The 22620-nt window shown below is 38.0% G+C and overlaps 1 protein-coding gene across 1 annotated transcript in view; it reads right to left on the bottom strand.

Annotated features, from left to right (window-relative positions):
- Positions 1 to 22620, bottom strand: part of Prkdc (protein kinase, DNA-activated, catalytic subunit) — a 200364-nt gene that overhangs the window by 135472 nt on the left and 42272 nt on the right. The window contains exons 23-29 of the mRNA XM_032899802.1: positions 18961 to 19051; positions 17187 to 17347; positions 16255 to 16404; positions 9990 to 10097; positions 7723 to 7949; positions 3554 to 3648; positions 1789 to 1888 (exon numbers count right to left, since the gene is read on the bottom strand). Coding sequence (XP_032755693.1) covers positions 1789 to 1888; positions 3554 to 3648; positions 7723 to 7949; positions 9990 to 10097; positions 16255 to 16404; positions 17187 to 17347; positions 18961 to 19051 — 932 coding nt within the window. The remainder of the gene's footprint in view (positions 1 to 1788; positions 1889 to 3553; positions 3649 to 7722; positions 7950 to 9989; positions 10098 to 16254; positions 16405 to 17186; positions 17348 to 18960; positions 19052 to 22620) is intronic.

Genomic DNA, 22620 nt, shown 5'->3' with positions numbered 1-22620 from the left:
TATTGGGACTCCTCTCAGATGTCCTGTAGTTGCCCTGTGTCATGGAGATGTTGTAGTTTTGGACCTGTAATACTGGCCCCTCCATGCACTCCAGCAGTTCACTAATGGGGTAGGTGTTGGGGAGGGCCAAGTCAAAGTACTGTGCCTGAAAGATATTTAAGTTGGTCAACCTGCTGGTTCTCCTGCTCTCATGCCCTGGGGGCTCACCAGGAACAACCACAACCAGGGCCTAGAAGACCCTGTTTCCCAAGGTACAGGGCCCTTGCCCCAGAGTACTGCAGCAAGTGAGCAACGTGGCAAATCCTGCCATTCTGATATCCCTGGACCAGCTCTCTCGTCTGCCACAGATAATGCAGAAGAGAGAAGGGCGTCTCCCTTGTACTTGCCACTATATAGCAGATAAGCAGCACTGGCTTTCTTGTTCTTGTGACCCCAGAGGCCCTATTTCCTTTTAATGTGGGGAAAAAATATAAATATGCTTAACAGAATTATGTATTTCCATGTTTCCATTCCAATGTACCCTTTGAACAACAAGGCAAAACCAGCAGTTATAGTATATAAAGCAGTTTTCCTTAAAAGCTCAACTTTGTGAGATGTAAATCTAAGCCCAGACTCAGATATCTTATAGATAAAGTCTGTACAACAACTGATATTTTAACAAGACTTCCAATTTTAATAAATGCTAGTTATCAAGAACCAACTTTGTAAAGGAATGTTAGAAATTAGATTCAATTGTATTAATTTGCTTTTGTTCTTTTTTTTTTTCTAAAGATTTATTTATTATGTATACAGCATTGCACCTGCATGTACACGTGTAGGCCAGAAGAGGGCACCAGACTTAATTATATAGATGGTCTTGATGCACCATGTGGTTGCTGGGAATTGAACTCATGACCTCTGGATGACCAGACAGTGCTCTTAACCTCTGAACCATCTCTCCAGCCCCGCTTTTGTTCTTTCTTGACAGTCTCATTTAACTGAGGCTGGGCATAAACTCTTGATCCTCTTAACTCTAACTCCCAAGGGCTGAGTTTATAGGCAAAAGCAGGCAATGGTGACACATGCCTTTAATTCTAGCACTCAGGAGGCAGCGGAAGGTGGATCTTTCTAAGTTTGAGAAATTCTAGGACACCCAGTCATGGTGAAGAGAACGTACTTTGACGTCAGACCTAATTCACCTCTACATTTCCCTTAGATACTTGCATGAGCTTGAACAATGTGCTCAATCTTAAAGTACATCTTAAATCATCTTAAATTTATCCTTCAGGTGACTATATCTTACTGAATATGACATTCCCTAAAGACTTTCTGGAAATGCTGATAACAAGGTTCCAATGGTCAGGCTGTTTAAATAGTAACTAAATAGATCTCTAGCTTAAGCAGGATCTGTTAAGTTGAACTCCTCACTAGATAGCTTTGCACAAATACTGCACCATGTTTTACAATCCTTGATTGAATGCAACACTCAGTTCTTATACTTCAAAATTTGTGTCACAGTTCATAAATATCTAGTTAAATAATTACACACCAACTTGTAAAAACAATATAATGTCCAAAACTTACTGTCAATATGGACACCTATCCAAATCCTAATCAAATATCATCATCCTGAAACCATGTACTTTTAAACTTTTAAATTCTGTTAGAAAACTGACTGTTCATACCACACTTCTACACATTTCTTTACAAAGAGAATTCTTCAGAGTTTACCTATTCATCTTTAACCTTCATCAGATGGAAATTAGCTTTGTGTTGGGTTAAAGAAAGGAATAGAAACATATCACCTACCGTGGCAAACGCCGCTTTTTTGCTTTGTTTAAAGAAATGTACTTCTTTTCAATGATGCGTCTTAGGTGATCAATGGCATCACAGCACTGCTGAATTGTACCTGTATTTGTATCCAAGTACAAAATATACCACAGAAAACACGTATCAGATCATTGTTGAGAGCATTTGGTGCTGCTTCTAGGAATCTGGCATTCGTCACTGGGCTGGAACAAGGGAGTCGGCTCAGAGCAGGAGGTCAGAACCATGGGGCTTTGTATGCTGCTTTCTGAAGTTACTGCCTTATGTGACCTCTCTGCTTACTACTTTACTTAATTACTATCTTATGTGATCTTCTTGTTTACTACTTTGATTAATTACTTCCATCTTTGATCTAAGAACTGAACATGTTTTTTAATGTTCCTAGAATGGTATAAGAGCAGGCTGGAGAAAAATAAAGCTGCTTCAGCCTTAGTATGGGCTACAGTGATGTTATAATTTTGTCTAATTGTTCTTTTCAATCCTCACTCCCTCCCTTGAGACCCTGCTGACTCAATGAGCTGCTTGGTCAAATTATCATTAATACACTAATATTATAAATCTGTTGACCTAATTTTGTGATTACCAAAGTTATTTTACTGTAGATTTAGTATTTCGTCATCTCAGAATATGAAATTAAAATAAATGACTTACATTTCAAATCCTAAAATTAAACCCAAACTCATGACTGAAAGAAGGCATAACAACATGCATGTATGTTGTGAATCTGGTCTAATGCTTATGTTAATTGGGTTCCCAAAATTGCTCGAGATCCTTATGAAAGAGGTGGGATTTAAGATACGCTGGCAAGGGGACCACAAGAGGAAGCATGATTTAGAACCACCATGCTGGAAAAGCAGTAAGGTCCAGACCTGAGAGGTGCAGGTGCGATAGAGCACACCAATCATGAGCAGGAGAAGAGGGGCTCCAGGGCCCCCACCTCTGGCCCCATTGGGTCTAGGGCTACAAAGATGGAATACAGATTTTAGTAAGTAATAACTCAGGAGAATCAAAGGGGAGGTATTAGCCATGTGAAAGTTTGGGAGTAGTCCAGCAATTGAGCTGATGAAGGTGTATTAAATACAGAGGGGTGTGTGGTGTGTGTGTGTGTGTGTGTGTGTGTGTGTGTGTGTGTGTGTGTGTGTGTGTGTGTGTATCTGTCTGTCTTTCATTCAGGAATGCAGAAGATTGAGGCAGGTAGCGAGGAATTCTCACTGCTGCACCAGGGCAAGTTGAGTTAATTGCATACTGCAACACATGTACATTATATACATAAACCCCCAAAGGAGTATCATATCCAAATAGAACTACATGACCAACAGCCTCGCATGACAGACTAGGTGGGAAGAAACTCCAGCATGGCATAACCCAATTCAGGGCAGAACTAGTGTACATCAACTCAAAGCCATTCCTTATAGGTTGTAAATTCCTTGGCTTGTCTCTTTCCCTTGTAGGAGAAGTTGTATTATAGTTTAGTATATAGCCACTAAAGAAAAGGTAGACTCCAGCTTCATGGCTACTGAGTACACAGGCAGATTCTTGGACGGAGAAAACTTTTTACAAACTGGATTGGAGACTTGTGCGTGAGAAAACAATGTATTGTCCCTTCCTGCTTATCAGGTCTGCTAAGGGAATATGAAATAGGGAAAATACACCTCATGAAAGGATCATGTGATCCTTGGATGCTGAGTGGAAAGACTGCAAGGCCAACAGTTTCAGTGTGTAGACAGAACACTAGAACGCCACCTACCTAAGGATTTCTCATCTGCATGTGCCAAGGCCAGACTTTCCATATATGTCACTAAGGCTTCAAACACAAACTGTTCTACCAGGGATCCTTCTTCCCTGCAACATAAGAAGGACTCAGCTAAGAAAACAATACATAGGAAAAGGCAAAGAACAATAATAAGAAATGCACATAATGGGCTTTTTTGGAGCCAGAGTCTCACTCAATAATCCAGGCTGAGCTGTAACTCAATACCTACATTCACAGCTGTTAAGTAAAGAAAGAGGCGTCCACCCATTGGAAAAATTCATTTTCTTGGAAATTAAGACTAACAAATCAGGGCGGGAGAGCTGGCTTAGTGGTTAAGAGCACTGACTGCTCTTACAAAGGTCCTGAGTTCAAATTCCAGCAACCACATGGTAGCTCACAACCATCTGTAATAGAATCCGATGCCCTCTTCTAGTGTGTCTGAAGACAGCTGCAGTGCACTCACATATATAAAGTAAATAAATAGGTAAATAAATAAATAAATAAATAAATAAATAAATCTTAAAAAAAATAACATCAAATATAAGGAAATATAAAGTAATATAAGATATGATTAAATATTTTAAATATTGTAAATATTTTTGTTCACAGTAAACTCTCAATATAAAGGATAACAGTTTAGCCTGTTTTTTTATGAAAGAAACAAAAATCAAGATCTGAATAAGCAAACTACAGTATTAGATCATGAATTTTAAATTACTATATATAGTATCAAATATACCTTAATTAATCAAAATGTAAACCACTATAAATAGCATATAGCTTATTCCTATAATCACAAAAATGCATAGTTCAGGAGTCAATAAACTCTTGAAAATATTTTACATATACTGATTGTGGAAGCATTTTCTTTGCAAAAGTTGTCAAGATCCTTGAAGTGCTCATCGTTGGTTCGACGCTGCAGTAAATGTACTGGATAAGGCAGAATGCTGTAGCTGAATTGCACAACGTTAGAAATCATGGCCATATGCTGTGCGACAGGATGCTGTGGAGAAGAACTGGGCTCTTTACGCTGATTAGTGCAAACAGTGGGTCTTGCAGTTTTTCAGTGCACCTTATCCATTTACTAAATACACTTATGAGATAAAATAATTTTGTTAGGACTCAGAAAGATATAGTGCAGCTGTTCACAGCCTCTGAGTTGCAACCTTTTGGGGATCAAATATCAGATATCCTGCACATCAGATATTTATATCATGATTCATAACAGTAGCAAGGTTACAGTTATGAAATAGTAATGAAATGATTTTATAGTTGGGCAATTGTATTAAACATGAGTAACTGTACTGAAGAGTCACAGCATTAGGAAGGCTGAGAACCACTGCTGTAGAAAATCAAGCTGGCACCAAACTACCCAACAATGACCATAGCCTATGTAGATGGTAATTTGGCATTAGGAACAATTTGGATCCGTGTCAAATTGAGGTGATCATCTTTGGATGTACATAATTCTCTTTTTCTGTATGTCACAGTCCAAGTTCATTGTTGTATAGAGCAAGAGTGGATAACATTTTCTTTTCTTTTTAATTCCAGTCAGTTTAAGAGTCTTTACCAAACTGCTTCAATGCCAAATGGCTACTGAACAGCCCATGGTGAGTTCTTTGGGAGCTTCTCCTGCACTGAGATGTAAGAGGTTCAGCTTCAGTCACTGTTCATATTTGGTGACTGTAAACTTCCTAAGGCCAGGCAGGTCAGTATCCTACTTCTCTTTGAGGCTGTCCATTTGGAAAACATTTGAACCACCATTGCATTGCACATCCATTACCAGGTCCTGAGTCAAATGTGCTGTGTGTGTCACAAGTTGTCTGTTCTGCTTTACAACCCACTTTTACCTCAAATAAGAATTGCTTGCATTTGCTTTTGGTGCAATATCATTTCTAGTATAAAATAAGAACAAGTCATTAGCCAAATAAGGAGGTGAGCAATGCATGTTACAATAAGGTAAACTAAAGGGCAGAGAGGCACTCGCTCAGCAAGAGAAGGTGCTGGCTGCCAAGCCTAATGATTTAAATCTAAGCTCAGGAACTCATCCAGTGGAAGGAAGAATCAGTCTCTCAGATTGTCATCTGACTTCCACACGTGTGCTGTGAACTAAATGCAAATGCACACACACACACACACACACACACACACACACACACACACACACACACGAAGAAAACTAAAAAAAAAAAAAAACAAAAAACTAAAGCAGGGCGTGGTAGCACATGCCTTTAATTTCAGCACTGGGGAGACGGTAGTAGCCTGATCTACAGAGCAAATTCCAGTTCCAAATTACAATTAATTTTGCACTAGGTTAGTCATAATAATGAACACAAATAACTCTATTGATGACTATAGCAATTAATATAACTATAAATGTGTAATAACATTTTTGTCAATAATAGAATTTATTTATAAGAATAATCTCATAAGATAATATCTGGTAGTTACAGTCATCAAATTTGGACAAGTATGCCGTTTAGATCACATAATGACAAAAATGCCTAAGGACACCTTTCTCAGAATATTCCATCATATTTGTCCGTGAAGGGTTATGAGGGGTTATGCCTTATGAGGGGTTCTAAGCACCAAGAGCTGGCAGACAGCTGCTTTCACTTGTCACTCTCCAAAATGCCAAGACTATGCAGTTTAGGTTTATATATCTAAATAAAACTATGAGGAAAAGAAGAAAAAAGTAATATAAAATTTGAGGAAGAGAACCATTCTGTAGGGCAACTTTCTATACTACAATGTTGCTACACACATAGTCTGTACGGCTTTCATCAAGGACAGATCTAAACTCAAAGGCAACCTGAGATTCAGTTAATCCTCCCCTTGGTGTCTACATGTCTTTGTGGAAAACTGCAGGGCAATTTGATAGCCAGAAGGAAAATGACTTTAGGTGCATTTTAGGTAGGAGAAGTATGACACCTATAAGGCTGACACTCCCTGCTTTGCCTTTAAATTGAAGAGGCTGTAGGATAAAGTTGCTTTCTTTTCTCCATGAAAGGAATCCAGAGAGCATGTGAATCTCTGCCCACATAGCCTTTGTTCCTCTCCTCAGAAACTCAAAGGGTCAGCTTTTCTGCTCTGGACTGAACAACCTGTTTCTCAACTTGGAGAGTGGGTACTTCTTCTGTATATATAGGTCTCCTCATTTAAAAAGCTACATAAATAAGATATAGTTTCATCCTTTAGTTAATTTTCATATAAATATACATGTTGATTCCCATCTATTCCTCCATCTTCCTTCTATTGATCTCCTCTGTTTGCCTGCTGCCATTTTCTAGAAAGAGCTTTTCTGACCAATGTCACTGGAAGATGAGTACATAATCTATTCTTAGCAATCACTATCTAAGAGGACTAGTTAGAGGCATAAAGCTTTACATTTGTCTCTTCTAGTATCTCTCTCAATTGTAGCCCTTCTGAAGAACGATCTTATATCTGCAGTATTTGGCACAGTGCCTGGCATATAATATTCCTTCTTCTGACAAGAGGCATCTGTGCTCCTAATAGTGAGTCATCCCTTCAAGTCTCACACATTAATAAGTGATGCTGAATGACGGAATGAACTAATGAATATGTGCGTACCATTAGTCTTTCTGCATTCAATGTCTTTCTTGGTCTTTTGGAATAGCCAGATTTGACTTCACTTTGCTCTCGTGTAATTCCAGAAACTCCATGTCATTAGAGGTACTCTCCATTCTTCTACCATAGCACACCTGGCTCACCTCCCCATTACCCTGAACACAGTCTAAAAGCACCAAAGTTCTTCACCTCACATGGCCAGGTTGTGAAGAGGAAGAGGTTCTTGCTATTCTACCTCCACCTTATGATCCCAAAGAATTTAGCTGATTCTCATTCATCTTTGTAGTACATCTCTGAGAAGTGCTCACTAACTTACTATACACATTCTCTATGCTTCAAAATATCTTGCACACGTATCTTTGGTTGTATTCTTAGAACACATTTGCAAGTATTTCTCCAGTTTCTAAAATTCTTAAATGCACATCATCTATAACATATTAACATAATAAATTAACATATAACATAATAAATGCTTGACATAAAATTTATGGACTTAAACATCAGGATACTTTTCAATATTAAAGTTTTCAAGAGCTGTCAGACACATCTTTCCGTGACACACAAAGCTTGCGTACCTGAATTCCTTGTAGATGTGATTAAAAGCAAGTGCTGCGCCTAGCCTCTTGAACGCACTAGGATGCAGTGCAAGGCTGTAGAGCCGCTTGAAAAGTGACTTGCTGTTTACTGGGCTCTTCTCTTGCTGCTGAGGTGTTGTTTGCTTAATGGACCATTTGAGGAATTCTTGAACACACTGTCCACAAAAATCTCTTAAAGTACTGTCAACAGGGTCCACAATGCCATCCTTAATCAAGACAAGAACAGCTTCATTGTGGTTACTGTTATACCCATAGAATGATTAATGGTTTTGTGTGATTAATGGTTCAGGAGGATAAGGGAAGAACACTGTGAGTTTGAGGTTAACCTGGGATACACAGTTAAGTTCCAGCCTCGCATGGGCTACAGCCTAAACTATAAACCTAAAAGAAAAAAACCACTGGACTGGAGAGATGGCTCAGTGGTGAAGAGCAGTGACTGCTCTCCCAGAGGTCCTGAGTTCAATTCCCAGCAACCATATAGTGGCTCACGACTATCTGAAATGGGATCTTCTTGTGTGTCTGAAGACTGCTACAGTGTACTCATATACATAGAATATATAAATCTTAAAAAAAATTACCTAGTCACTTTTCACTTCCCATAACAAGATCTATAATCTGGGTGAGTGCCTGAGTGCACTGAACAAACAGGGCTGTGTGAGAGTGCAATGTGTTTTACACAATAAAATGGTCGAACAGCGTCCTTATAAGTATACCACATTTCCTTTTCCTTAATGCCCATGTTACTTTCCATGTTTTTGCTGGTTCCAATTTAACAGACAATGTCACACAGATGCATAATGGGATCAGTTTGTAAGAACAAAGAATTAAGGGATGTTTAGACAAGTTCATTAGACATTTCACTGGAAACTAGGCTTTATTTATTTATTTATTTATTTATTTATTTATTTATTTATCATTTTGTTTACTTACTTATTATTTTACTTCAGTTTCCTGAAAGCAGGATCTTGTATAGCCTAGGCTTGTATAGAATTACTATGTCAATGAGTGGTATTAAACTCAAATCCTGTCTCTGCCTTTTAAGTGTTACAATTACAGACGAGTGCAAAGTTATCCTAATGTGAACATGTAAGTCCATCTCTCCGAAAATGGATGAAAGAACTGTAAAAACCACATAAAATAATATTTTAAGGAATCAAAGTTATTCCTACAAGCTCAAAATTAAAATAAAAGGCCACTATAGCCTTAGCTCACTCACCCAATGAACAGATGCTAATTACTACCTCTATTACCTCAGGAAAAATTCGATATAAAAGGTAAACTGTGACTCCATAACCCTTTATTGATGAATCTGAATGCAATAAAAAGTTAGATAAAGATACTCTTTACTGTATCATAGACTTAAAAGATTTCTGTTATTGATAAAGAATATTTATACTTCTTATACAAAACAAATTCTTTCTCTCTTATGCCATATATGTATATGTATAGATAGATTGTGTGTGTGTGTGTGTGTGTGTGTGTGTGTGTGTGTGTGTGTGTGTGTGTGGTGGGGGGTTTCAAGACTCTGTTTCTCTGTATAGCCATAGCAGTTCTGGAACTCACTCTCTGTTGACCAGGGTGGCCTTGAACTAATGGAGATCTGTTTGCCTCTGCCTCCTAAGTGCTAGGATTCAAGCACTACCCAGCATGCATGCATATAATTTTTTTAACTTAAACCAGTTAAAAAGTAGACTAAAAATACATGTTGACTAAAACTTATAAATATGAAGTTACCCTCCTAGGCCCCGTCAGTGGTTGCCTCCTTGCTGATGCACAAGGAAGCCTTTTGTTCCTAACAAAGGACCATCCTGACCTTTCTGTTTGCCCTGGGTGATTACACCTAGGCAGAGACACCGTTGAATCAATTCCTGTTTTTATCTTGAGAGCATAAACCTGTTTTTTCCACTGTGCTTCCTGGAATTTTCCACTCGGTGGACTTGAGCTTTATATTCTGTGAACCTCAGTAAAGCTTTGGCATTCTTGTAACATGAATGACACCAGTATGTGTTTTTTCTTAAACCTCACAGGCCTACACCTGGTTCTCCGTACTGATGTGGCACGGGCGCCATCAGAACCTCACTTATCAAAATAAATATAGTACTGTGTCCAAAACCAAAATGAACAGTCTTTACAGCAAAAGGCTGTATTTTGGTATGTTAACAAGGAACTTTTCCTAGAAATCAAAATATATACTAAATTTCTGTAGTCAATTAGAATGAAAGTACAGAATTCCAAATACTACTTACCAGTATGGCTTCTAATAAGGCGACAGTATCTTGACTTTCGAATTTCTTATTGTTAGTAAACCAGTGGATGAGCTGCATCACAAGTGGTTCATAGAGTTGCCTTGTCACCTGAAGAGACAATGTCTAATGCAGTTTACAGCCTTCATATGAAAGGAAATGTACAACTGGAAATTAAACATTTAGACGGGTCTTTCAACAAAGCTACTATTATCATTAGTTTCATTTTCTAGTTCAGTTCCATGATGAACACAGCCTTAAGAGTCCAGGGAAGGAATATATGCACACTAACTATGATCAAATTATGAAAGCAATTTAAGATACTGTTAGTATAATTTGTGCCAGGGCCTACCTGGGAAAGTCTATATGATCCCATCTATACACTCTTTAAAGCCCAAAATCTAGCTTAGGACCACAACCAGTCCCCTAACTAAGACCAAACAGCTTGGACTGTGCTATTTCTAACCTACAAACTCTTCACACACCATATCCAGTCTCTCTGCCCAGCCAGGTCCTGCACCTCTTGGACCTTTCTACACACCTTCTTCATCTCCCAGATCTATTCCTGGTGCCAGGCCTAGTTTGGATAGTCCTACTTGCCCTACCCACAATCCCCAGGTTCCTTCCTATGCTGCCTACCAAATAAATCACATCCAACCTCTCATACTAGCCAGATGCTAAAATCTTAGCCATTGAGTCTTCCTGGTCCTCCCTTTACACTCCCTCGACAGCACCACAGGTCTAGACACTACACACATTTAGTATCTCTAGTTGAGCCTGGATAACACTGCTTGAGTCACCTATAATTAAAAGGCTACTTACATAGTTCCCCCACACTGACCCCCAAATCCACCAGTCCTATAGAAATGATCTCCAATAATAATTGCCTATACAAACTCCAGGACATAAATTTAAAAGAACAATTATAAATGTCAAAAAAAGGAATCAAGGAGCTTAAACTCAAAACAAAGAGCTCAAAAAGCAAAACAAAACAAAAACCCCAAAAAACAAAACAAAAAAAAAAAATCAAAACAACAAGAACAAAAACAACCAAAACCTGAAAACAAAAAAAAAACAAATCAAACCAAACCAAACCAAACCAAAACAAAACAAAAAACCAAACCCATCACAAACATTAAGGCTGATTGAAGACAAAGAAATAATCCAAAGTTTGATAGCTAAATTCAACCAGGAGAAAGGAACACTGAAGAACTCAAGCTGAAATGAAAACCCAAGAAAAAGCCTTATAAGTAGAATGAATCAACCAGAAGATAGAATATCAGATCTCTAAGAGAAAGTAGAGAAACTAGACCTTAACAAGCAACCATAAAATAATAAATAAAAACTATAAAAAAAGAAAAAGAAGAGAAAAAGACAGACACATGAAATGAGAAACACCATGAAGAGACCAAATCTTTGAATTATAGGCATAGATGATGAAGAATCCTAGTCAACAGTACAAACCAGATCGTCAACAAGATAACAGAAGAAAACTTCCCCAAAGTAAAGAATGACACACCCATAAAGACACAAGCACAAAAAAATACCAAATAGACAAGACCATAGAAGAAACTCCTCATGGTATATAATAGTTAAAACATTAAGTTTTCAGAACAAAGAAAATATTGAAATCTGCAAGAGGGAAAAAAATTATCAGAACAACTGATTTCTTAATGAGAAGACTGAAAGTCAGAAGAGCCTGAAGAAAGTCACTCCAAGTTCTCAATGACCATGACTACCAACCTACACTAATATATCCTGAAGGGAAAGAAAAAAGATAGTTTTATGACACAGTCTTTAAAATTTAATATCTAGGAGACTAGGGCAAAACAAAAATAGAGGAAGCAATACTGAACAGAGGAATAAGAACAGTTCAGAGCTTGTAGAAAGGAAAGAAACAAGCCTGTAATGACTAAACATGAACACCAAGAGCATAATCTTCAACAACAGAAATACAACAGTGACTGCAATCCATACACACCTTTCAATAATAACTTTAAATATCAATGTCCTCAATTCTCCAATCAAAAGGCACAGACAAAATGGATCACGAAAAACAATCCACACTCTTACCAGGGAAGCAGGTGTTCACCTTTCCCTCTGCTCCTCAAGATGCAGTCCCTGATCTAATCCCCAACTCTGCAGCAGAATCTTTACTGCAGCCTTCTTCCCCTACCCTCGCTCTCTGTTCCCATTCCCAAGGGAATAAACAGATCATGGCAGAACAGTCTGTCTTCTTTCCTCCTGTGGGCCCCTCAGTCCTCCCCGCATCTCCACTCCTAAGTATCAGCTCCCAATCTCTAGAAGCCACACCTACTAACAGCATAGAAGAATGTGTCCCAGGTAAGACACAGCCACTAAGACCCCGAGAGAGACAGCAACAGAAACCAAAAACAAAACACCCACCCAACAAAGATAAGAAAAGATTTCATCATACAGAATTATAATCTTCCCAATCCCAGATGCCTAGATGCCAGCATAAAACACAATGAATAGCAGTCAGGACATCATGTCTCCACTTGAGCCCAGCAAACCTATTTCAGCAGGCCCTGGGCATTGAACATAGCGAAAGAACAAGAAAATGACATTTATGAAAAAAGAAGCAAACAGCCTTTATGAATATACTTACTCTTTAAACAGTAAATAAACCCCTTTTTAAAAATCTATGAAAAAAAAAGATAATGGAAGGAAATGAATAAAACCACTCCAAATCTGATAGTCAAAATAGAAAGAATATCTCTTGGGCATATACCCAAAAGATGCCCCAACATATAACAAAGACACGTGCTCCACTATGTTCATCGCAGCCTTATTTATAATAGCCAGAAGCTGGAAAGAACCCAGATGCCCTTCAACAGAGGAATGGATACAGAAAATGTGGTACATCTACACAATGGAATACTACTCCGCTATTAAAAATAATGACTACATGAAATTCTTAGGCAAATGGATGGAACTAGAAAATACCATCCTGAATGAGACAACCCAGTCACAAAAGAACACACATGGTATGCACTCAGTGATAACTGGATATTAGCCCAAAAGCTGGGAATACCCAAGAAACAATTCACAGACCATATGAAGCTTAAGAAGGAAGACCAAAATGTACATGTTTCAGTCTTTCATAGAAGGGAGAACAAAATACTCATGGGAGGAAATACAGGAACAAAGAGTGGTACAGGTACTGAAGAAAGGTCATCCAGAGACTGCCCCACCTAGGAATCCATCCCATATGCAGACACCAAACCCAAGCATTATTGCTGATGCCAAAATGTGCTTGCTGACAGGAGCCAGATATGGGTGTCTCTTGAGAGGCTCTGCCAGAACCCTACTGATACAGATGAGCATGCTTGCATCTAACCATTGGACTAAACAAGGGGACTCCAATGGAGGAGTTAGAGGAAAGACTGAAGGAGCTGAAGGGGTTTACAAACCCATAGGAAAAACAACAGTATCAAGCAACCAGACTCCATTAGAGCTCCCAAGGACTATAGCACCCACCAATGAGTACACATGGTGGGACCCATGACTACAGCCACATATGCAGCAGAGGATGGCATTGTCCAGCATCAATAGGAGGAAAAGCCCTTTCTTCAATACCTGCACCACTCTTTGATGACTCATTTCCCCAATGTAGGGTAATGCCAGGGTGTTGAGGTTGGAGAGGATGGGTGGGAGTGGGGTCATCCTCATAGAAGCAGGAGGCAGGAGAGAGAAAGTATGAGAGAGGAGGGAAAGGGGATAACATTTGAAATGTAAATACATAAAATATCTAAGAAAAATAAAATTTAAAAAAAAGCTGTACTCCAACTAAGTGGAAAAAGTAAAATAAATAAAAAATTTTTCAATACATACCACTTAGCAAAATTAAAACAACATCAGATAAGCAATTTAAACTATTATCTTTAGTGAAATAGAAGCAGTAATTAAGTCTCCCACCCCCCATCCCCAAAAAAAGCTCCAGGCCAAATGGTTTTAGTACAGGACTTTACCAGACTTTCAAAGAAAAGTTAATGCCAATACTCATCCCATAAAATAGAAACAGAAGGGACACTGCCCAGTTCATTTTAAGAGGCTACAGTTACCTGATAACCAAATAAAGGCCCAACAAAGAAACAAAATTACAGACCAGTTTCCCTTAGACAGACGCAAATATTCTCAATAAAACACTAGCAAAACAAATCCAAGATCACATCAAAAAGATCATCAACCCTAACCAAGAAGGCTTTACCCTAGAGATACAAAGGTGGTTCAACATATGTAAGTGAATAAATGTAAGTGAATAAAAGGGGCTGAAAGACAAAAACTACATGATTATCTCATTGGATACAAAAAAAACCCTTTGACAAGATCCCATATCCCCTCATGATAAAAGCACTGAAAGACTAGGGGTACGGGGATATAATTCAAAATAATAAAGGCAATTTACAACTAGCCCACAGCCAACATCAACCTAATCAGAGTGAAACTCACAGCATTTCCACTAAATCAAGAGCAAGACAAAGTTGTACGTTCTCTATATATCTATTCATATAGTATCTGAAATTTTAGCCAGAGCAATTAGGGCATTGAAATTGGAAAAGAAATCAAAGTATCCTTATTTGAAGATGATACATTAATAACAAAACAAGTAAACAAGCAAACAACAAAAAACACTAAAAACTACACCAGGAAACTTCTATAGATGATAAACAGTTTTAGCTAAGTCTCAGGATACAAAAATCATTAGCATTCCTTCCTATATACAAATGACAAACTGAAAGGAGTCAGGGAAATAATACCTTTCATACCAGTATCAAAAAATATAAAATATCTTGGGGGTAACTCTATCCAAGTAAGTGAAAGATGAGTAAAATAAAAGTATAAAGACATTGAAGAAAGAAATTTAAGAACAGACAAGAGGATAGACAGGTCTATTTTTATGGATTGGTAGAATTAATTTAATAGCTATTCTCTAGAAAAGCAATCTGCAGATTCAATGCAACCTCCATCAAAGTTATAACACAATTCTTGACAGAAATTTAAAGGATAATTCTCAGTTTCATATGGAAACACAAAAAAATCCAGGATAGCTAGAGGTATCACCAACCCCAATTCCAAACTGTACCACAGAGCTATAGTAATACAAACAGGATGGTATTGGTATAAAAAAGACATGCTGATCAATAGAATTGATCTAAAGACCCTGATATGGACACCAGATTTTTTTAAATAAGGAATACAGAAATACACATTGGAATAAAGACACCATCCTTAACAGATGGGGCTATTCACACTAGGTAACTTCATGTAGAAGAATGCAAATAGACCCATTCTTTTCACCCCGCACAAAACTCAATTACAAATGGATCAAGACCTCAACATAAGACCAGATACACTGACTCTGACAGAAGAGAAAGTGAGGAATAGTCTTGAACTCAGTGGTACAGGAAAAGTACTATAGTAGCTAGTACTAATACTTTTTTTAAAGATGCCCGCTTTCTAATGAGATAGGAAGAGTGTGGACTTGGGCGGATGGGGAGGGTCTGGAAGGAACTGGGAGAGAAGAAACTATAATTAGAGTATATTGTTTGAAAAATCTATTTTCAATAAAAATAACAAAGTAAATTAAAATAAAGAAATTTTGGGCTGGAGAGATGGCTCAGCGGTTAAGAGCACTGACTGCTCTTCCAGAGGTCCTAGGTTCAATTCTCAGCAACCACATGGTGGCTCACAACCATCTGTAATGGGATCTGATGCCCTCTTCTGATGTGTCTGAAGACAGTGACAGTGTACTCATATACATACATATAATAAATAAATAAAATTTAAAAAAAAAATAAAGAAAGAAACTTTAAAGTGTAGCAGGTCATAGTCACTCACGCCTTTAGTTCCAGCATGACTTTAATCTTGGGAGGCAGAGGCAGAGGCAGAGCGATCTCTGAGTTTAAGGTGAGCCTGTCTACAAGTGAGGTCCAGGACAGCCATGGCTTCACAGAGAAATCCTGTCTCAAAACCCACCCCTCACCAAAATAGTAAAATGTAATTTAAAAAAATGTTCCAATCTCCAGGTCACTGGACCAAGTACCTTAGACTGAACAGGGCAGCAGGAAGGCAGCAGCGGCTTCTGATGAAGCTACTTCTTTTTCTTTTGGTACTGGCCCACACTTTCTTCAACCCTCCTGTCTCTGCCAAGTGCTGGGATTACAGGAGTGCTCTACCATGCCCAGTTTGAGATCTTATGTTTTTGGAGTTTTTACAACTGTTTAGATCATAATCATGTACTTACTTGATCCACATCACATGCTAGTTTAAGCAGCACAGGAAACGTGTGCTTATAGAGCTGGTACATGGGCGGCAACCCCTGACCCTCAGGCATCTGAGTGGCTCTTCCCAACATGAACATAACCATGCTGTGTAACAGTTCACAAGCTGCTACCTAGAGGGACCAAGTTCAACAAAGCTTTGGTTACCATATTTACAAAAGAATACTTTTAAATTTTTTCTTTAATTAGCCATTTAAGAAAAAAAAGTATTATGGTAACTACTGTGTACTAAAAAAACAAAAAACAAAAAACAAAACAAAAAAAATAAACAGAAGATAGTAGTTTTTAATATAATTAATACTTGTGTTCACTTTAATCTTTATCCAAGAATTAAGAATTGAAATTTAAAAACTTCAGACTCTGAAGGTAATACATTCATATGAATTATATTTCACACACCTTGGAACTACACATCCTGGGGTTGGGGATTTAGCTTAGCGGTAGAGCGCTTGCCTAGCGAGCACAAGGCCCTGGGTTCGGTCCCCAGCTCCAAAAAAAAGAAAAGAAAAGGAAAAACAAAACAAAACAAAACTACACATCCTGGCTTCATTAGTAAATATTACTTTAATAAGTACATTGTGTAAGCACATTAAAAATGTACAAATCAAAAAAAAATAAAAAAAATTTAAAAAAATGTACAAATCAGTGGTAACATCTGAGATTATCTGTTTCCAATCTCTAAAGTTAAGATAAATAATCAAACTCTTGCCAAGTACTACTTTCAAACACACTTTGCATTAAATTTTCTATTACAGGTTATTATTTATTATGAGGATTTATACTTAATTTTCATTTATCAATGACACCTACATCTGAAAACATTTAAAAGTAATATTAGAAGAGATTTTTTAAAGCAATGCACTATAAACAATGAATAAAATGAAATAGAAAATACTTTAGTTTGTCGATCACTAGCAGAAAGAGCCAATTCAGTGACCCGAGGCAGAAAGACATCCAGATAGATGACGGGCTTCATCTCTCTGAAGGGCACTGCAAAGCTGAGTCTTTTCTCCCTGTCCCACGCCACATACTTCTTCATCCTTTCTCCTGATGTAGCTGATAAAAAAGTGTTAGAAGAGTGCTTTTAATTCAAGATCTTTACTCTTACAGCTCATTAGCTAAATTAGGGTACTTTTAAAACATTTTGTCTTTCCTTTTTTCTGCTTTAGTTATGAAAGAATATGAAAACCATTGAAGGTCTTATTTCTAAATTTAACTTAACTAAAACCATTATTCAATAGGAATATGCAAATTCAGTGACAGCTACTTTAAACAGGATACAAAATAATCAGTATATTTGAAAAATATCTCCTTTTTGCCAGCTGTGGTGACACATGCCTTTAATTCTAGCACTTGGGAGGCAGAAGCAGGAACATCCTTGTATAAGTTCCAGGCCAGCCAAGATTACTGATGACCTTTTCTCCACAAAAACAGAACCAAATCTCGTCTTTTAAAGGGACTAAAGAGGTGGCTCAGTTGATAAGTATTTTCATATAAGCATTAGAACCAGAGCTCAGATTGCAAGTCAACAAGTAAATCCTGGGTGAACATGGCAGCCTAGATGTACAGGCAGGCCCTTTAGTTCAAGTGAGAGATCTTGCCTCTAAGAGTCAGGTGGAGAGTAGTCAAGGAAGAGTCCTGACATCAGCCTCAGGCTCCCATATGCACATGCACCTGCACATGCACACACAGAAGCAAAGACCACCAAATTTTCCCAAGTATAGGTTCTAATTTCTTAAATAGCTAAAACTCTCCAGTTAATACCAAAGTCCAAAAGTAAAGACAGCTGAGATTTTCTAATATAAAAACACTTAAAATATCCACATATTAAAATATTAAGTTTAGGTGCTGCAAAGCGGGCTCAGTGGTTCAAAGCACTTGTTGGTCTTGCAGAAGACCTTTATTTGGTTCCCAGCACTTGCGCTATGGTTCACAACCATCTGTAACTCCAGTTCCAGGGGATCAGATGCCCTCTTCTGACCTCCATGACACCAGGCAGTAATGATGTGCACATATATACATTCAGGCAAACATGTAAAATTAATAAATCTTTAAAAAGTAAAGAAAAAAACATAAGGTTAGCGTTCTCCCACATGACTAGTCCTGGTGGGGTCTGTCCCACACCTAAGGTCGGAAGATGCTACCTGCAAAGACTAAAAAGTCTTTGATAGCCTGCATGATTGCATACCCTCTAATGCAAACACTCAGGAGGTAGAAACGGTAGATCTTTCTAAGTGTAAAGCCTAGCTAGTTTGTTTAGCATGTTCTAGGCCATTCAGTCCGGGCTTCATAATTCATTCTTGTCAGAGAAGAGAAAGAGAAGCAGACATAAAGTCTTTTGAGCTGATCAACTCGAGGATCCAACAAGTTTTGAAAAGTAAAAAGAATGATTTCAAATTCTGAATGTGACTAGATAGGGCAAAGGGAAACTGACCAGTTTTGAAGAAATTTGAAATAGAATACTATGCTCTAGTAGCCCAAACTAGTAGCCCAGAACAATAGTGGCAATAATATAGAACTGGACACAGCATGTATGAGCACAAGCTATTACTGCCCAGGTGACCCTGACGTCATCAGATGCCTGCAGAAGAGCTGATGAAAAGTAAACAGACACATAGTCAACTCCAAGAGCAAACATATCTACAGGGTTACCTTAGGAAGAAGCTTACCTGTTACAAGATTTTTGTTTATTTGTCCTCCCAGAGATCCAAGTATTTGTACTACTCTAATTCTTATTTCTTCTAAGGACACTGCTTCGTCCTGAAAATGTATTCAGTTGTATAAATGTGATAAATGAATTTACAATTAAAGTGAAAAGGAAAGATTACATTGTTAATATCTCTGAATAGTTATGTAAATTTTATTCAGTAGTATTATCAATGCTACTGAGAATCCATACAAGATATAACTCTTCCAATTTTACAGATTGATGTCCAGCACCAGGCCAGCAGCTCCCAAGTTCTGGGAAGATCCTTTATACTGTAAAGAAGTACCAAGGACTCCCAAGGCACTTTTGTTTATACGGGACACACTCCTAAATATCATATTAGTAATTCAAACTTTTAAAAGATATCATTTAAATAATGCTAAGTCAATGCTATGTTTAAAACAACATATTTTTATGAAAATTATTTTCAAAACAAAAACCCCGGAAAAGTGGATCTGCTTCATATTAATGCAAAGGCTTTAGGAGTCACAAGGACAAAGAACTTCGAAGGAGTCAGAGCTCATACACAGGGAGAAGAGAAAGTAGAACTTTGTAGTCATCGTTGTTCACTAATTATCCTTCATAGTATATAAGATAGAATGTGAAGCTTTATCAATGAGCTTTTACATAGACTCTAATATGCTAAATTCATTTATCTTGCACTTTGAATGAATTTTGGGTTTTTTTTGTTTTTTTTTTTTTTTTTACAATCATGCATTGCTCATCTGAAAAAACTGGTTCAGTAGAGCAAGCAGATTTTCTAAATGTTGACACGTTTCACTGCAGATGCCTAAAGTTACATTTGTTATCATCACCAATCTCATGAGAGAGATATGTAAGGATCAGCTAGCAAACTCACTGTAATATTTGTGTGTTGATAGGTATTTCCCTTGAAGAGGAAGGCTTTCTTCATTCACTGAGGGAAAATGTTGGTCAAATTCAGACATAAATCTGAATAACCTGGGAGAGGACCCCTCAACTGGGGAGTGGGCTCTATAGTGCTGGCCTGTGGGCATGTCTGTGGGGCATTTTCTTGACTAAATGTTTAAAGTGGGTGGTGCTACCCTTGGGTAGATGGTCTTGGGATATATGAGAAAGCAAACTCAGAAAGGTATGGAGAGTAAGTCATAAGCAGGTTTTCTGCTTCAGTTCATGCCTCTGGGAGGTACTATCTTCCACTGATGATGAACTTAAAACTGTGAGTCTAAAACCTTTCTTCCCACTGAAGAAAGAAAATTATACAGTAAGCAATTATTTTAATACGCACCTAACATAATATAGTGCTTTCCTCTACAATCCGCTGCCTGAGTGCTGTAAAACTTTTTTTTCTTTTTTAGAAACTTTACTGGGCTCAGCTTGTTGTACTCCTGCTTGTTTGAGCTGAATCCCCTTCCTCTATGTTGAAAAAGCAAGTGCAAATAATGCTAAGAAATGGTTAACATAGAAACTGACCTTGTTTGCTAAAGAAAGAACGTCCTGATCAGTACCCACACTATTTGCTTCTGTAAACATAGTTAAACATGAAGGTAAACGTCCTTCAGAGGTCCTGAGACCACCCTCAGGCAGTGTGGAGACAGAGATTTCAGCACTGTTAATATTCAAACCATAGACAAATAAAAAAACTGCAGGTAGGGACAGACCTTACAAAGCACTATCTGTGTTTCAGGCCCACAACAGAGATGGGAATACAGTGAGCTTTCCAACTCTCTGAGTGCTGCTTGGTTTCTCAAGAGCCTGATTTCTATAACAGCCCAAGTTGGTTTGGTCTGCATTTTATCACATCAACAGAAGGCAACCGAGGACACAGTGACCATGAAAAAACTGGGGATTTCTACGTACAATTCAAAGTATCACCTAGGAGTATTCTGCCAGGCAGCCTCTTTGGGAGTGCAGGCCTGTATAAGTATGCATCCTGTCTCATCACAAAGAATTCTAAATAAAGTGCTAACATATACCCAAAACAGCAAAACAAAAATCTGTGTTAACCACCACTATACGAAGAACAAAGACATAAAAAAGGGGGTGATTTGAATAAGAAGAGCCTCCAAGGGATCCCCCTTCGCAAAGGAGAGGGGAAGGAAAAATAGGGAGAGTTCTATATGAAGGGGTATTGGGAGGATAGAAGAAGCTGATACTGGGATGTAAAGTGAATAAATAAAAATTTGTTTTTTTAAAAAAAGAGCTTCCAAGGACTCATACATTTGGATGCTTAATCATCAGGGACTGGCATTATTTGCGAAGGATTAGGAAACATGGCCTTGGAATATGTCACTAGGGATGGGCCTTGAGGTTTCAAAGTTCCAGGCCAGAACCAGCATTACTGTCTTCCTGCAGCGTGAAGATCCAGATGTAGAAGTCTCAGCTATTTCTTCAACACCATGTCTGCCTCTGTGCTGCCATGCTCTCTGCCATGATGAAGTCTCACTCTGAAATTTTATGCAATTCCCATTTAAATGCTTCTTTTATAAGGGTTATCATGGTCATAGTCTCTTCACAGCCAACAGAACAATGATTAGCACAGAAGTTGGACCAGGGACTGAGGTATTTATTGTAGTGACAGGCCTGACCATGTTGCTTGTTGACAGAACATATACTTTAGGACTCTGGATTAGGAAAGTAGTTGATCACTTTAAGCAAGGCTTAATAGGCCATCCTAGTAGTATCATGGAAGACAGTGGTATTGAGAGCAATATAGATTTTGGTCACCCAACCCATGAGGATTCAGAGGAGAAGGATTTTAGTAAGTGTCATAGAGGCCATTCTTGTGCTATTTTGGTGAAGAATGAAAGTGTTTTCTGCCACTGTTCAAAAAAAAAATCTGTCTGAGGGTAAATTAAGTTTTGGACTAATGGTACTAGCCGAGGACACTTCAAAAGATAGCCTAGTATTGATTGTGGCATGTGAATATTAGTGGTCACTCTTACGCAGATCTATAATGAAAAGGAACAAGCTGAACCAAAGAAAATAAAAATGTACAGTTTGAGGGCATCAGAGAGTTTAACAGAACTAAGTCTGGTACTCACAAAGGTAAAGGTTTAAAGAGCTGGGCAGTGGTGATGCCCACTTTTTTAGTCTCAGCACTTGGGAAGCAGAGGCAGACAGATCTCTAATTCAAGGCCAGCCTGGTCTACAGAGAGAGTTCCAGGACAGCCAGGGCTACACAGAGAAACCCTGTCTTGAAAAACAAAACAAAACAAAAATTTAAAGAAAAAGTATCATGTCTACCTCCATGCCACCATGTTCCCTGCCACAGTGATATAGACTTAAAGCTTTGAAACTGTAGCAAGCCCTCAGTTAGACCCTTTCTCTCACAAGAGTTGCCTTGGTCATAGTGTCTCTTCACAGCAAGGTTTAGGGCTTGCTTCCGTGATCTTAGGAAATTGGCATTGTGTATCATGAAGAAACTTTGTTTACAAATCCTAAGTTCTGTTCAAGTAATTTTATTCCACTGTTTAAATGATAAAATTATTCAAAAATTTAAAAAATATTTATAGTTTTATCTAGTCTTTCAATCAAAAGCTTCGAAAACTGAATATACATATCCAAGAGTTTTTAGTTAGTTTTCAACATTGAACTTCTCAATTTTTACTATGACTTCAAGCAATGAATACTTTTTCCAAAC

Source organism: Rattus rattus, chromosome 4, assembly GCF_011064425.1.
Source record: "Rattus rattus isolate New Zealand chromosome 4, Rrattus_CSIRO_v1, whole genome shotgun sequence".
NCBI classification, from domain to species: Eukaryota; Metazoa; Chordata; class Mammalia; order Rodentia; family Muridae; genus Rattus; species Rattus rattus.
Note: the sequence above shows the minus strand (reverse complement) of the source record. Positions and strands in the feature narration are given on the sequence as shown.